General features: G+C 53.3%; 1 protein-coding gene across 1 annotated transcript in view; it reads right to left on the reverse strand.

Moving 5' to 3' along the window:
* The window catches only part of ALK (ALK receptor tyrosine kinase), a 689240-nt gene that overhangs the window by 133524 nt on the left and 540758 nt on the right, over positions 1-14958 (reverse strand). The window contains exons 6-8 of the mRNA XM_045287018.1: positions 13783-13914; positions 6097-6222; positions 3678-3778 (exon numbers count right to left, since the gene is read on the reverse strand). Coding sequence (XP_045142953.1) covers positions 3678-3778; positions 6097-6222; positions 13783-13914 — 359 coding nt within the window. The remainder of the gene's footprint in view (positions 1-3677; positions 3779-6096; positions 6223-13782; positions 13915-14958) is intronic.

Consider the following 14958-nt stretch of genomic DNA (forward strand, 5'->3'; position numbering starts at 1 on the left):
GATCTTCCAAAAAACATCCCATCTCAGGAGACACAGGGGCCTCCCCCCCTTTGGCAATGCACAGACGATTGTGGGGTTTCTTAGGGAGCTTTTTGACATGTCTGGCCATTACTTCAACTCCCTGGTGGTGGGCTGATGGGTCAGGATTAGGGTGGGCTTGGAGAAGACGGACTGTGGTGGGTTAGGAGGCTCCTGGTGTCAGCCTGGATGCTCAGCTCGACCAGCCGCCTGTCGCGGGGACCTAACCCTCCTGAGGGCTATCTCCCAAGGCCTCATCCTCCTATACTTGTGTCCCACAGCCAGCAGAGGCTGCCCTCGGACCCGGATCCGCTCGGTGGGGTCTGAAGGTGCCGGTGAACCTAGTGTGCATACGGCAAGGCAATATCCCGTTTCCCTACCAGCAAGCCCCGGAGAAGGAAATCAACTTGCTGCCTCCCATAGTTGGGATTCAGATAAAATAAATGACGGGGCTTACCAACCTTCCAATGCATATTTTCCATTTTGGTTATTTATTTTTCTGATGAAAACATTTCCCCCCAACACTGGGAACTTAAAAACCCATCAGCCTGAGATGAATGGTCTGAAACCGGAAGGTAAGACAACCAGGGGAGCAGCGAGGGCCGTGGACTTGCTCCCTTCCCTTCATTACGCCTGCCTGCCTGCCCACTGAGCCCAGTTCTGGAAAAGGGCAGGGAACAGTGAAATTGCCCAGAGCAACATCGACTGGAAGGGATAAAAGGAAAAAAAAGAAAACATGCCAGTAAAACAAAACACCTGTTTAAGCTATTGATCAACTCAAAGGTTATTAGAGAAATGATGAAGTATTAGGAAAATCTCATTTTTACCCTGACATTTCTTTTTCGGAAATGAGACTCATGCTACAGCCAGTGAAAAATAAATTTAAAGATCAAATGTGTTTAATGTGGGCTCACAGGTGCGCCTACCATCCTGCCTCATTCTGATTTCTTCTTAAGATGCCCAGGCGCCGAAGAAATATCAAAGATGACTGTGCAATTTCACCATCTGCATCAGATAGCGCGGTTCCTCAAATACAATTTAATTTAATGAATCTATTTGTTGGTGCCCTGACTTCTTCCAAAAAGGATTTCAGGTGGCTCACAGAGATACATAAAATCGGGTAAGATAACATAAAGTGGAAAGGCCCACGGGCGAGTCGGGAAAATGCCGAGTTCTAAATACAGGGGCTGCTGGTGCCAGAAGGCCTGTCGTGGCGTCGTATTTGCTTTCATATTTCATCTCCCCATTGCCCAGAGGAAGCGAACATTCACCTCCACGCCTGCCCCACTCTTACTTAAGTCTGTGCCTTTGGATTCCCCGAATTCCCTTGAGGGCTTGAAGCTGCCCCGCAGGGGGACGCCTCCTTCTCCCTCCCCCACCCCGACACACACACACACACACACACACACACACACTTCTGCTTCTCCAAGTGCCACCTCCTCAGAGACTGGCAGTCAAAGGAGGAGGAAGTCAGACTCTGCGCAGGTGTGTGGCGTCCTCACTTGGGAGGAGACCAATGGCCACGGCACAGTCTTTTTGAAGGAAGTTCTCCCGTGGGTGTCCCGCCCTGGCCAAATCCAAAACCCGTGTTGGCGTTCTGCTGTGTTGGAGGTGCTGATGCAGGCGTCAGGAGAGCCCAAGACGCTCCAGGAAGCCTCCTGCTCTCCAAGAGGGTGGGGTCCAATTCCTAGCCATACTAAGGTGACCAGACGTCCGGCTTTTAGCGGGACAGTCCTGAGTTTTGGCATTTTAAAAAAGTCCCGATTTTTGGAAAGAATGCACGGCAAGTTAGGGAACGGTCTATTTGGTCCATATAGACCAAATTTTTAATCAAGAACCCCACCACCAACAAGCGTGTCCCACTTTAAATCTGCTCACCTCAGCTAAACGCCTCTTCCTGGTCTCCCGTTCTCTTTTCTATTGTTGAGAAGAATGTTGACCGAGGCCTACTGAATGCCAGCCACTGTCCAGCTGCCCAAAGGGCCCCCGTTTGGGTACTCACATATTTAAAAGAACACAGATGGCTACCAGCTGTCCTGGGGCTTTGTACCAAGCACTGTCCTAAAACCTTTACAAGTGCCATTGTTGTTGGTGGCTGAAGAGGCTCCAACTCATGTGACCCCGATAACAGAACAGGACCTTTGCCTTGTTGGCGCCCATTGCGGAGGTTATCGTGTGAATCCCTCGCATCGAGGGCAGCCTCGCTTGTTGCTGACCTTCAACTTGGCCAAGCACGAAGTTCTTCTCTAACCCGGTGAATCCTCCTATCTTGGAGGTCGGCCCTCCAATGGCTCCACTCTCCCCGTGAGGAAAGTGAGGGGCTTAGAGATTAATCACCTGTCCAAACAACCTGCACCCAATGAGTGGAGGAGCTTGGCTTGGATGTGGGTGATCTGACTCAGAATCCATGAGTTCAGTGTGAGGGAAATCCAGAAGGTCCCTCTGAAATGAGATGGCGAGGCTTTGTCTCATATATGTCAGACAAGCGATCAGGAGAGGCTAGTGTCTGGAAAAAATGATATCACACTTGGCAGAGTAGAGGGGCAGGGAAGAAGACCTTCAAGGGGATGGGTTGACCAAGTCTACACCAATGGGCTGCAGCACAGCCTCAATGGTGAGGCGGATGGTGCAGGACCAGGCAGTGTTTCCTTCGGTTGAACACAGGGTTATGATGAGTCAGAACGGACCAATGACACCTACCAGCAACAATACCAAGGGTCATGGTGCCAGTCCCTCAAAGAGGGATGAGCTCGGGGACCATTGGCTAAGTGGCTCCGGAGGTGCCTCCCTGAAGGCCATTGACATCTTACGTGAAATTTATGTACAGTGAATCCTCGCCACTTTGCGCTTCGACTTCCGGGGCTTCACTCTATCACGGTTTTTGCGTGACAGCACCCACTGCCTACACCCGCTCCTTCAGAGGAAAAAGACGGCGACCCACTGTAGAGTACATCCCTTAAGTCATTTCATAGGCTATTGATTACAGTATTTGTAAGAACTATGTATAATAATACTGTATGTGAAATATGTAAGACTGTAAACTAGATGCCATAAATAATATAATAAATAATAAATGATAATTGTAACATCCAAAATGTTTTACTGTATTTTCCCTTTTTCGTTTAATAAATTGGGTAATACGAGTGTAATGGTGACTAAAGGGTGTTTTTTCATGTCCTCTATGCTCTAACTACGAAAATATTTGATTTACAAATAAGGAATCCTACTTCGCGGAATTTCATTTATCACGGTAGGGTCTAGAACTGATTAACCGCGATAAACGAGGGTTCACTGTAAATCTAATTTTGGATGCTGGACATGAATTATGAGGCCTTGATATTTTAAGAAAGGGGTTCTGGAGAAAGTCTTTGGCAAGTCTTCATCACCGGGCCCCTGGAAAGTGTCTCTTGGTTTGTGGGAGACCAGGGCTTCCTGTAAATGAGAGTCTCTGCAGATGGGACTCTAGCGTTTAGATGGCTGTCCTCTCACTGGAAGATGAGAAAGGCCCAAAGGACTAGGAGCCAAAAGAACTCTCTCTCTGGTGCGGGGCTGATCCCACGAGCACCACCACCCAGCCATCGGGCCACCTTCTTTAGTGCGGGGTGTTTATCTGGACGTGACCAGAGGCGTTAGAGAGCGAGAAGAACAGGGGCACTTGCCTCACATGGAGAGTTCTTCATGGGCGCGGGGAACGTAGCGCTGGTCAGTGTCGCACTCGCGGGCGTGGGCACGTCAGTGGTGCTCAGCGACAGGGCTTGGCCTAGGGGAGAGAGGGTCAAGGTTGAGAAAGCACCATCACGAGGAATGGAAGGATTCTAGGGAGCTGAGGGGCCACAGTTGTTGGGGTCTGCACGTTCTCATGGAACTGCTTTGAGGACCTGCGTTTCTGCTCCATAGTGAATACGAGAAGCCTGGTTGTTACACCAGTGAACGCTGACTCGTGCACAATGCTCATCCCAAGCTGCCTGGAATCTGCACACTGACCTCCCATGGTCACCTCTGTTAGCCCACTGCCTGGGGGCAGCCTGAAGCATGTCCCCTTCTCCCCACCCCTGCCCATTTACTCATGCCAGCACTCTGCCCTCCAGGGTGTCCCCTGTCCGTCCCTCTCCTCTTCCTCAAAGGAGCCCAGGTCCTCCTGTGTCCCACGTCCTGCCCAAGGAGGTGCACTTCCCGTGTTATCTTAGCTCTGAGCTGCCTGCAGACCTGGGAGACTTGAAGCCCTACCCTGAGTGGTGATGCAAAAAGCACCTGTAAACCTCTGGGCACCACGGAGCGTCCTCCAGATGGGAAGGGCTGCGGAGATGGTTCCACAGTGAGGTGACAGCCTCGTCTGAGCCTCCCAGAACTAGGAGCCTTCCTTTAGCCATTCCTTTCTACTGGTCTCCATCTTCTGGGAGAGTGTTACTGAGCTACCACCTACTAACATTCCGGTGGGTCCAGCGTAGAGTATCCAAGAAAGACCAGGGAACTCTGGAAGCATACCATCTCTCCCTGAAGAAGATTCAAGGAGCTGAAGTATGTGCCTGGGGGGTGAAGAGACCTCCTGCTGTTGGGTGCATGACAATTGCCTTCAAATTATCCAAGGGCGATCTGGTGGGGCCACAGTGGTTTGGTTCTGCACGTTTCCAGGATGCAACGGCTTGCTCAATGGATTGACGGTATAGAGAGGTAGAGCTTCAAGGTAGGGATCACAATTCTATGCTCTTCAGCTGTAGGTAGGCCATGTTCAGAGGCAGTGAGGGCTCTGTCAATGGATGGAGTCCACGAGGACAGGATAGGTATTTGCTATGGGAGCTGGAGGGGCAACTCTCATACTGAGATCAGAGACATCCAGGACTGCCACTCTTTCCAATACAGACAGGGTGCCCAGGGCGATGCGGTGTGGTGAGGAGGCAGGGAGGAGAAGCAGGAGTCCCTGGACCCTCCTCATGGGAGGACGGGCCCCTGTAAAACTCTCCTATGGCTGCCTTCTTTCCAAAAGGGCCATTGTGAAGAGGTGCTGACCCCAAGCCAGTCCCCTCAGATACAGCCAACTCTGAGGGCCAGAACTGACCTCACTGCACAGGGGTGCTTAGTGGTTGGCCAGATGTTGTCCTTGCTCATAAATTATTGTGATCATTGCTTTGATTTCTTCTCCCTAAACCATTCATAGGAGGTGCGGTCTTTGTTTAGAACGAGAGGGGTGTGGGCTCAAGGTCCCCAGAGAGCAGACAAATGCAGGGGAGGGAGGGAGGCTTGCTAAGAAGCGGACGGCTCAGCCTCTGCCAGAGCCCAGCCTGCATGGTGGTGCTGACCTTGAAGCGCCTCTCCCATCGCACACACACTGCCTAGGCCAGTGTCTCTGAGCCGGGGGTGTGGGTGGCCATCTCTTGGGTGTGTGCTCTTTGCTGCTTGGGCAGCCAAACGTGGGCTGTGGTGCACATGGGTTCTAGTTGTGGTGGTGGTAGCGGGTGTCTAAAGAGTTGGTGCCCTAGACCTGATGTAGGGTCTAGGGCACAACCTGGCACAAATGACACAGGCTTCCTTCCCTGTGCCTTCCCTTTACTCATGCCAGTACTCTGTCCTCCAGGGAGCCCTCTGTCCTTCCCTCTCCTCTCCCTCAAGTGAGCCCAGGTACTCCTGTGTCCCATGTCCTGCCCAAGGAGGTTCACTTCCTGTGTTATCTTAGCTCTGAGATACCTGCAGACCTGGGAGTTCCCCCATTATAAAGTGGCCCATGGTCTCCCTGCCTCTCAGTTAGTTCCATGTCTCAATGGTTGTGCTCAGCCTGGATGATCCTCAATAAGCACGTGTCCTATGAATGGATTATTCTTATAGCCCTTACCTTGATCTGCCAGCTAATCCTTCATCAAGTAGTTTAAAGGAACAAACAGTACTACCTATCTGGGCCCAAATTTAATCAATCAGTCTCAAGCCCCAGAAGATCTGAGGAGGGGTGCGTGTGTGCACGCAGAACCGTGAGCTTATCCTGCAGAGTGGAGTGAGGCTCAGTTGCTTGGGGTGGGGCCCTAAGTCTCTCATCTACATAATCGAGAGCACTATGGACACCAGGGGAAAGGAATCGAGGGACAGTACCTTGGTATCCCTCGGCATCCTTTAGGGTCCTGATCTGCCACTGGGGTGTGTAGGGCGACAGGGTGCTTGGGGTCCAGCCACAGAAGTCGTCCTGGAAGTCACAGTAGAAGCCAGCAGGAAGTCTGCCTGCAGGGAGAGCAAAGGGACACCATCACTCACAGGAGTGGCAAAGGCAAGAGATGCCAAAGCCAAGTTGAGTGAGCAGTGTGGACCATCGACTCATTGCCAACACCTCCCTAGCCAGAACCTCGATGCACAGCGATCCTGCTCAGCATGGAAAAACGTCTCCAGCCCCTAATGTGTGCAAGGGTTCTGGTCTTCAGAAAATAAAACCACGGTGGCAATAATCCAATGACGATATGAAATGTTATTAACTCCGTTTTACGGTTGGGAGATGATGTTGCCGAGGCTCAGCAATGTTAAGCAACTTGACCAAGGTCACACAGCTAGCGGGTAAGCCAGCTGGGACCTGAACTAGAATCTTCTGATTCTCTTTGGCCTTTCCGTGCTGATCCACGAGGAACATGACCCCCCTGGAGAAGCCAGTGTGTGTCTCCGGAGAGTCCTTTTTTTTAAGGCGGACCAATGGCGAGGATGTGGTGACGGTGGTGGCCGTGAGGGCGGCTGGGAGTTGGTGTGGGTCTCACTACTACCGCTGACTGCGGAGACACAGACTACTCACATTTCCCCCACTGACTTCCCCTGACCCCTCTGACCCCTTGCAGCTGGAGCCACGTGACTAGTTCCATCCAGTGAGGCGTGAGTGGACGTGACCAGCACCTCTTCTGCTTGTGGCCATGAAAAGCTCTCATGTAATTCTTCAGCATCCTGCTTCACTGCCGCATTGACTGAGGAGAACTGCTTGTTCCTCTGGGTGCTGCTGCCTAAAGGCGGGTCCCTGGGTGACCCTGTGGAGCAGAGGCTCCACCCACCCACGCCCTCTGTCAATGTTAAGATTCAGCTACTGAGATTTGGGGACTGCTAATGACAGCACCATCACCCAGCTCATCCTGATCAGCACGAGCAGTCTCTTTCTATCACACTACTGGCTCAGCGCACAGCTACTCAACATTCGCCTCTGCCTCCGATGGACCTCAGGTCCCAAGTGAGGAGCCGCACTTGGCTTGGCAGACCACCTTCTCTCTCAACTGCCTGCAGGAGGAGGAGGAGGAAGCGGGGAGAGGTGAACAAGCTCATGCTTGCTTTCTCCAGCTTCGGGGAAGGCTCTCAGCCCTGAGTGGGCGCTTCTGGGCTGCTCTGACAACAGGAGGGCGGTGTCCGCAGGGTGGAGGAGCAGGGGCGGCATCTCATGCTGAGACCCACTCTTCTCCTGTGTCCTTCCTCTGCCTCAGCCCTCTTGGCAGCAGCGAGCTGACAGAGAGGGGGCCCTCCCTCATGCTTCCTGGCTGTGACAGCACCGTAGTGAATTATTACTCATTTCCCCCCGATTCTCTGTGCATTTCACACCGAGGCAGAATTATAAATTAAACCCGGCTGTCACCGACTCTGAGCATCTCTCCCGTTTATACCCCCCTGAAGAAATCATCCCCCCTCCTCTTTACCCCGGGTGTTCCTCTGATTACAAATCCAAACGCTAAGGAGATCTTTCTGTTTTATTTTGTATCCCCCCTCCAGGGAGCCCACATCCACCTCCTTGTTCAGAAACAAACTGGTGGCAGGAATTGCCCTCCCGTGACTCGTCCTTCACAAATAGCGACTCAGACGAGAGACCACAGTGAGAGGTTTGAGCAGGCTGTCGGCTCTAAATGCAAGGAGAGGAGCCAGGACCGGGCCGGGGCCCCGAGTAGCTTGTCAAGGCCTCCCTCTGCCTTTAGGAGGTGGAGGCGGGTGACGTAGCCTGACACAGAGTCTGGGCACCCCAGCAGCACGGGTGTCCAGACGCCTGGCCCCAGCCCTAAACTCATGAGATTCGCCCTTCCTGGCTGTGTGGCCTTACTGTGAGGTCCCGTGGAGTGGGTTCTGACCCATAGCGCCGTTATGCACACCAGAACGAAACACTGCCCTGTGGTCCTGGGTCACCCTCACTATTGTTTCCATGCGTGCGCCCGTTGTTGTAGCCACGGTGTGCATCCGTTCTTTGAGAACCTTCCTCCTCTTTTGTTCTGCCCTTTTATTTTACCAAAAGCGATGTCCTCCTCCGCGGACTGGTCTTTCCTGACAACATGTCCGAAGGATCTAAGGCAAAGCCTCACCCTCCTCGCCTCCAAGGAGCACTCTGGCCGTACCTCTTCCAAGTCACTTTATTCTCCAGAGCCTCAGATTCTTCCTGTGTGGAATGGGGTGCTCAGAAGTCAAGGGGGGCAGCAAAAGAGAGGAAGACCCTCAATGAAGTTGATGAACCCAGTGGCTGCCACAATAGGTTCAAGTGTGTGGCCAACGGTGAGGACGGTGCAGGACCGGGCAGAGTGGCGCTCTCCTGTGCGTAGGGTCGCTATGGGTGGGGGGTGACTCAGTGGTACCGGCAACAGGAGCACTGATTTCCCAGGACTGATGGGAGCACAAGTACAGGAGACTGTGAAGGAGCACCTGGTCAACAGAGAGAGTTGTACGAACACAATGCCGGGATGCAGTGATAATTGTACTGGGCATCACTTAGGTGAGCTCCCCAGGGCTGGACTAAAACAGCCTCCACGGCCCTGGGGGATGGAGATAGCTCTCAGCTGCCCCTCTGGACGTGCCTCCTGGGAACTGCTTGTGAGGTAGCTCTGAACCTGCCTCCCCCTGGGACAGGGAGGAGGGAGGCCATGGGCATGCTCCACCTCCTTGCATATGCCCATCCCTGGCCTCATCTGGCACCGAACCCTGGGTGTGCTGGGAATGGAAGCAACATTTCTTTAGGGCTGACTGAATGCAGAGAGAGGAGGCAGGAAATAGCTAGACAGTCCACTGACAATTTATGGAGGCAGGGAGGGAGGCAGGGATGGAGAGAGTGCCCAGAGACTTACTACTGCTGTAAGCACCCTGGGACAGTCTGCTCAGCAAGAGGCTACTCCCAAGGAAGTTGGGGCCTGGGGAGAGGGCTGAAGTCAGGCCAAAGGCCATGTGGATCCAGCGGGGCCCCGGGAAGTCATGGTACAGCTGACCTCTGAGCCACTGGTTGGTTCCCAGGCTTGGGTCTCCAGTTGTCGTACTTGCTCTTTGATCAAGCCCTTCTGCTCTCATTCACCCCAATCACCCACTGCAGGGCCTCCCTGGGGATTATCTGCTGGATGACACTGGTTCAGTCCTCTCCCCCCTTGCCACCATGTGATTGAGGTGTTTGTGTCCCGTGGCTGCTTGCTCAGTGGTACAGCACCAGGCCTTTCCTCCCAACAGACTCTGGGTGGACCTGAACCGCCAACTGTGAGGCTAGCTGCTGAGTGCACTATTTGCGCCACGCCGGGGTGACTCCCGAGTGAAACGCGGGTCGGGGGCTCAGGAGCTGATGAGTCAGAGTGGGCATTTTCAACACGTTCCCTGGTGCTTGCTCTGCACCGCGGAGAAGCTCTGCTCGAACCACCCTGATTCTTGGGCTCCTGCCAGCTTGTTCATTGGTGAGGTGGCCAAATCGGGCTGTGTGCGGGTCAATGGATCATGCAACAGTTGGTGATTATGACACCTGATTCCACTCTAAGAGAGACAAATTGGTGGGGCCACAGAGCTGCGACGCAGCAGCAGCAGCAGCAGCAGCAGCAGCAGCAGCTGCCAAGAATAAACTCCAGGCCAAATGAGACCCCTTCTCCCCTTCATGAGTGACAGCTCTGTTAACACGTTGGATGCAAATGGGTTATACATCTTCTTAAACACAGAGAGTCCCCGGGAGCAAAATCAGTAGAAGAAATACACCAAACTCTTTGGTTATCTCTGGCTGGCTCAGAGGTCGGTAGAGTCTTCCGCGTCCCAACAATAGTTTACAACAAGCACCCTCTAGTTTACATGGAAAGAAACCCCATGGCCTGACCTGAGCCGTGGTGTTTATGCATGGGAAAGATGGACGAGGAATACGAAGATCGCCAAAGAATGAAGGTCTTCAAATGATGATGTTGGCAGAGAAGACTGAGACATCAGAGAAAATATTCTGATCGGGGCTTTGGACGGGTCATTCCGGGTGGAGCCCCTGGGAAGGACCAGGCAAGTTTAAGAGCATTGTCTTGCCTGCTTCACAAGCATCAGCCCATCAGCAGGGGCTGTGTCCGAACTTGTATCACAGAGGAGGAAACCGAGGCCAGTGGACTGAAGCTTCCCAGAAAGAGAAGCAAGCGTCCCTGACTCTGTCCTGGCCCCGTCTTCATGAATACACAGGCAGGGTTGGTGATGAGCTCATCAAACAAATGCATTTGGGGGTCCAGTGGATGGGGGCCACGTGGGCTCCGTGCAGAGTCCACAGGAGTCTGCACCACTGCCCAGCCACTGGCGAACTGTCTCCTCTCAGACAAGCACTGACACCCCTTGAGTGCTGGGGCTCCTCATCTGTCAAATGGGAAGGAGAGCCGCAGACAGGATTGTGCTGAGGCTGGTCAGCTGCTGCATGAAATGTGTTCAGAGCAGCTTGATAGAGGCTCAGTACATGCTCAGGAAGGTTGGCCGAGATGGGTGCTGTTGCTGCTGCTGCTAGTGTCCTTGCCAAAAGGCGGGTTTCCAGAATCAGCATCCATGTGGGAAGAACGTGAGCGACCATGCCGAGGAGGGCACGTGTGATTAAGAGAAAGGGGATGTGCTCAGAGGGCTGCCGGGGAGGAAGTGGCAGAAAGCTCTGAATAGTGAATAGCCCACTTCTTGACTGGAACGTCTCCCAACCACTGATTCATTCGACAAATGACTCGTCAGCTGGTCACAGTGGCTTTTCAAATGTGACCCACCCCGACCCTCACCCCCAAGGCCTTGGGGTCTCAGACACCTGGCCTCGATAGCGGAGCCCTGCTGCCCTTGAGCGTGCGGCTAGCCCTAGCATCCCGTAAATGGTGGGCTCAGGAGTGGGAGGCACAGGCCTGGGGCCCACAGTCAAGGGCTGCCTCCCACAGGCTCAGTGAGCTCATGGCTCCGCTGCCAACATCCTGTGTGACCCCGGACAAATCAACTACCTTCTCTGTGCCTTCATTTCCCAGCTGTACATCAGGGCCTGGACCATTTTCCCAATTGTAAAGCAGGGCCGAGCCTCCCTGACCCATATCCCAGCTGGGGACCTGGTATCAAACCACTTTTAAGAAGGCCACTCAAAACCACAAAGCTGGAAATTCTGCCGAGACACCTAAGTAGAGGGATCCCCTCACAGAGGCTGCCTGTCCAAGGTAGCGAGGGCCGAGCTGGCTGCAGTTGGGCCCTGTGTGCTGAGGGTGCTCTGAGAGGGGCCAGGGGCAGAGCCGTGCTGGCAGTGGTTTACTCTGTGTTAACTGAAAACGCACCGCACATCCATGATCGTGGGAAGCACCCCTGGCAAGGTGTGTATAAGGATGAGGGCTTCAGAATGGATGGATGGGCTTCTCTCCTGCTCTCTACTTAAAAGGCAGGAACCGGGTGGTGTCCTGGGTAACACGCTGAGTTCTTAACTGCAAGGTCAGCAGTTCGAAGCCACCAGCCATGACACGGGAGAATGATGAGGCTTTCTACGCCAGTAAAAATGCACAGCCTTGGAAATCGCAGGGCCTATTTTCATTTGGATTTAAAAAAAAAATTAACAGAGAATAAACAACCTCCCTTTTCCTCCCGAGGAATCCAGATGACCTGGGGGGGTGGGGACGGGACACTGTTATAAAGTCATAAAGGTCAGGTTCCTTGTGAGGACTTTGTACCCGGTGGGGAGGCGTTTGTCTCTGACAGCCTCTGCCCTGTCCTTCCCCAACGGAGGGGTGCTTGTCTCTCTGAGGCCAGAGGTTGGGCTTTTCTTCCTTGCTCCTGTTGCTAGCACATGCTGGGTCGCCCCTGATGGGTGTTCTGTAAGTGTGGCTTACAGACCCCCCTGCAGTTGTTCCCAGGGAGGCTGCTGTGAGATCCCTCTGGCCCCGTGGCACGAGCAGTGGCAGGGGGTCTAGACGAGTCTCGTCTAATCAGCGTGCCCACAAACAATTTGCCTTCTCTCGTGGAGCCCAAGGTTTCCCACACATCCATACATTTCATCCAAAACCCAGTCAGGTGCCAGGAAGCAGGAAAGATGCAGGAGCGACCCCTGGAGGTGTGATGGCTTACGTGTTGGGCTGCTAACCTCAAGGTCAACAGATCAAAACCACCAACAGCTCTCTGGGAGTAAGATGAGGCCTCAGAACTCAAAGGGCGGTCCTGCCCTGTCCCCCGGAAGGTTGCTGAGAGTCAGAGAGGACTCTGTGGCCGTGAGCTCGGCTTCGGGGGAGGGCTGTGTGGGAGGGGATGAAGGGATACCAGCTAGAAGGTACAGGGTTGGCTTCTTTCTGAAGTGAGGAACCTGTCCTAAAACCAATAGTGGCGATGGTTACACAACTCTGTGAGTATACGAAAAACCATGAGCTGTCTCCTTTCAATGGGTGAGTGACACCGTATGCAAATTATATCTCCATAAAGTTGTTCACAAGCAAACAAACCTAAACTGATGGATGCTATGACAGCTGAGTGCGTTGTGTTAAGAAATAAACTGTGTTCCCACCCCAGCCCCCATACATATTGTAAATTTTGAACTCCATGGCTGTGGTTAGGTGGAGCCCTGGTGGCACAGTGGTTGCGAATCCGGCTGCTAACCATAAGGTCAGTAGTTCAAAAGTACCAGTCACTCCATGGGACAAAGATGAGACTTTCTCCTCCAGTAAATAACTACCATCTCAGAAACCCAGGGGGGCAGTTCCACCCTGACCTTCAGGGCCACTATGGGTCAGAGTGGGCTCGTGGCAGTGAGTAGGTATGCAGTTCAAAATGGGCTGTCTCCGTTATGTTCACGAGTCAGGATTAGGGTAGGGGATACTTTAAGTCCACCTCTTTTGGAATATAAAAGAGATTAAGCAAACAAGCAAAAGGAACAGAGCTATCAAGAGAGATGCCAAGTGTCATGGAGGCGGCTTAGGAGCAGCTGCTCAAAAGACACACGGACCGTCCTCCAGGGCTGGCACAGAGAGAAAGCTTCTCCCCTAGCTCTGGCCCACTGAATCCAGTCGTCTAACCTTCTAAACGGCTAAGAAATAGATTTCTGTTTGCTAACGCCACCCGCTTGTGGTAGACAGCAGCGCTGGATCACTAAGACACACCACGTGGACTGGGGAGTCCGCCGGAGACTGCCCAGAAGAGCTGGCTCTTGTGGTGCTTCTTGAAGGAGTCTAGATCTGACTTCAGATGAGAAAGGAATGGCAGGTAAGGGAACCCCTGATCAAAGGCAGGGAGGCCCGAGGGAGCTGGGAGGTGATTTGAAAGGGCTGAGCTTCGAAAGGAGAGGCAGGTATATGAGGAAAGGCAGGGCTGGGAAGGGGGGTGGAGTCAGGGCATGTTACAGGGCTGGGGCCTACCCTGCACATTCCCTCTGAGTCTCAGGGAGCTGAGAACATCAGCAGGAGGTGCGACCCCTTTCCTAACTCACGGGGAAGAACCCTGTGGGTCCTGCCATATGAGAGAGGTAGGTGGGGCTGGACCTCAGGAACGTTGCCCAGGCTCACGTGTTGTAGGTAATGGGACGGGAGGGGGAGAGAGCATGTGGGCTGGGCTGGGTGGTGGAGGCAGCGTCCATCTCCTCACCGCATAGCTGGCCCTCATCCTCTCCCTGGGCACAGTCCTGGTGGAAGTCGCAGGCCTGGCCGAGCCGAAGGACTGTCCCATTCCAGCAGGTGAAGGAGCTCTGCAGGGCCATCTTGGAGCCAGCGGATGTTCCTGGAGAACACACAAAGACAGACACACACCTTGGTCAGTTTGAGTGGCTCCAGGCACAGGCTGGGCTGTGGCTGGACTGATTGGGGTGATCCCACGAGAAGCCTGCAGGGGGAGCACCACTCAGCTCGGCCTTTCATGCCCCCCAGGCATGTCCCATAGAGACATCTCGGTTTCAATCTGGCTTCACCTCTGGGCCAATACCAGGAGGTTGAGTGGATGCCAAAGCCCTTCACGTACACATAGACAATGGTGCAGGTTAGCATTGGTGAGTACCATGTGGCTCGAGGTTTGAATGCTCACTGAACACTCTAGTTCTCAAAGCCATAGCTTTTGGATGCCAGGGGAACAGCCTTCAGGTGGGTTCCTGTCTGCACATAGACAGCTACAGGTAGAACTCAGAAGCACCAAGGAGCATGCGTGGGTCACTGGGATAGGTAGGGTTATGGTGCCAACCTGGCCAATAAAGACACATGGATTAATAAGGTTGCAGTTTAATTGAAGTGCAAAGAGATAAATGACTTGGCAAGCCACGCCTTTCTGTCACTTGCTGTCTGATGATCAGACCAGTGCGCGGCTGCCTTAGCTAGTTCTCTGCCTCAACTAGTGAGCCCCACTACCTGTGGGACGCCCAAGCCGTGGATTGTGTCGCTATAGTTTGAGGTTCCTTTGAGACCTGCTTTGCCACACTGCTGATGCATACATCGCTTGACCTGGGGACTGTCGGACCCTGTCATCTGGCTGACAGTTGGTGACCCGCCCTGCTGTTTGCTGCCTGTGGCCGGACTGCCTTCATCGCTCTACAGAAGACTCAGCTGTCTGCTTCCTTGACTTGCACCCAGCAGTCCTTGTGAGTTGAAGGACTGACAGTGTTTTGTTTTGTTTTTAATCATTTTATTAGGGATTCGTACAACTCTTATCACAATCCATACATCCATCCATTGTGTCAAGCACATTTGTACCATTGTTGCCATCATCATTCTCAAAACATGTTTTCTACTTGAGCCCTTGGTATCAGCTCCTCATTTTTGCCCCTCCCTCCCTGCT

This window comes from Echinops telfairi, unplaced genomic scaffold (genome assembly GCF_000313985.2).
Source record: "Echinops telfairi isolate 266 unplaced genomic scaffold, ASM31398v2 ScPeMD7_10;HRSCAF=50, whole genome shotgun sequence".
Classification (NCBI taxonomy): domain Eukaryota; kingdom Metazoa; phylum Chordata; class Mammalia; order Afrosoricida; family Tenrecidae; genus Echinops; species Echinops telfairi.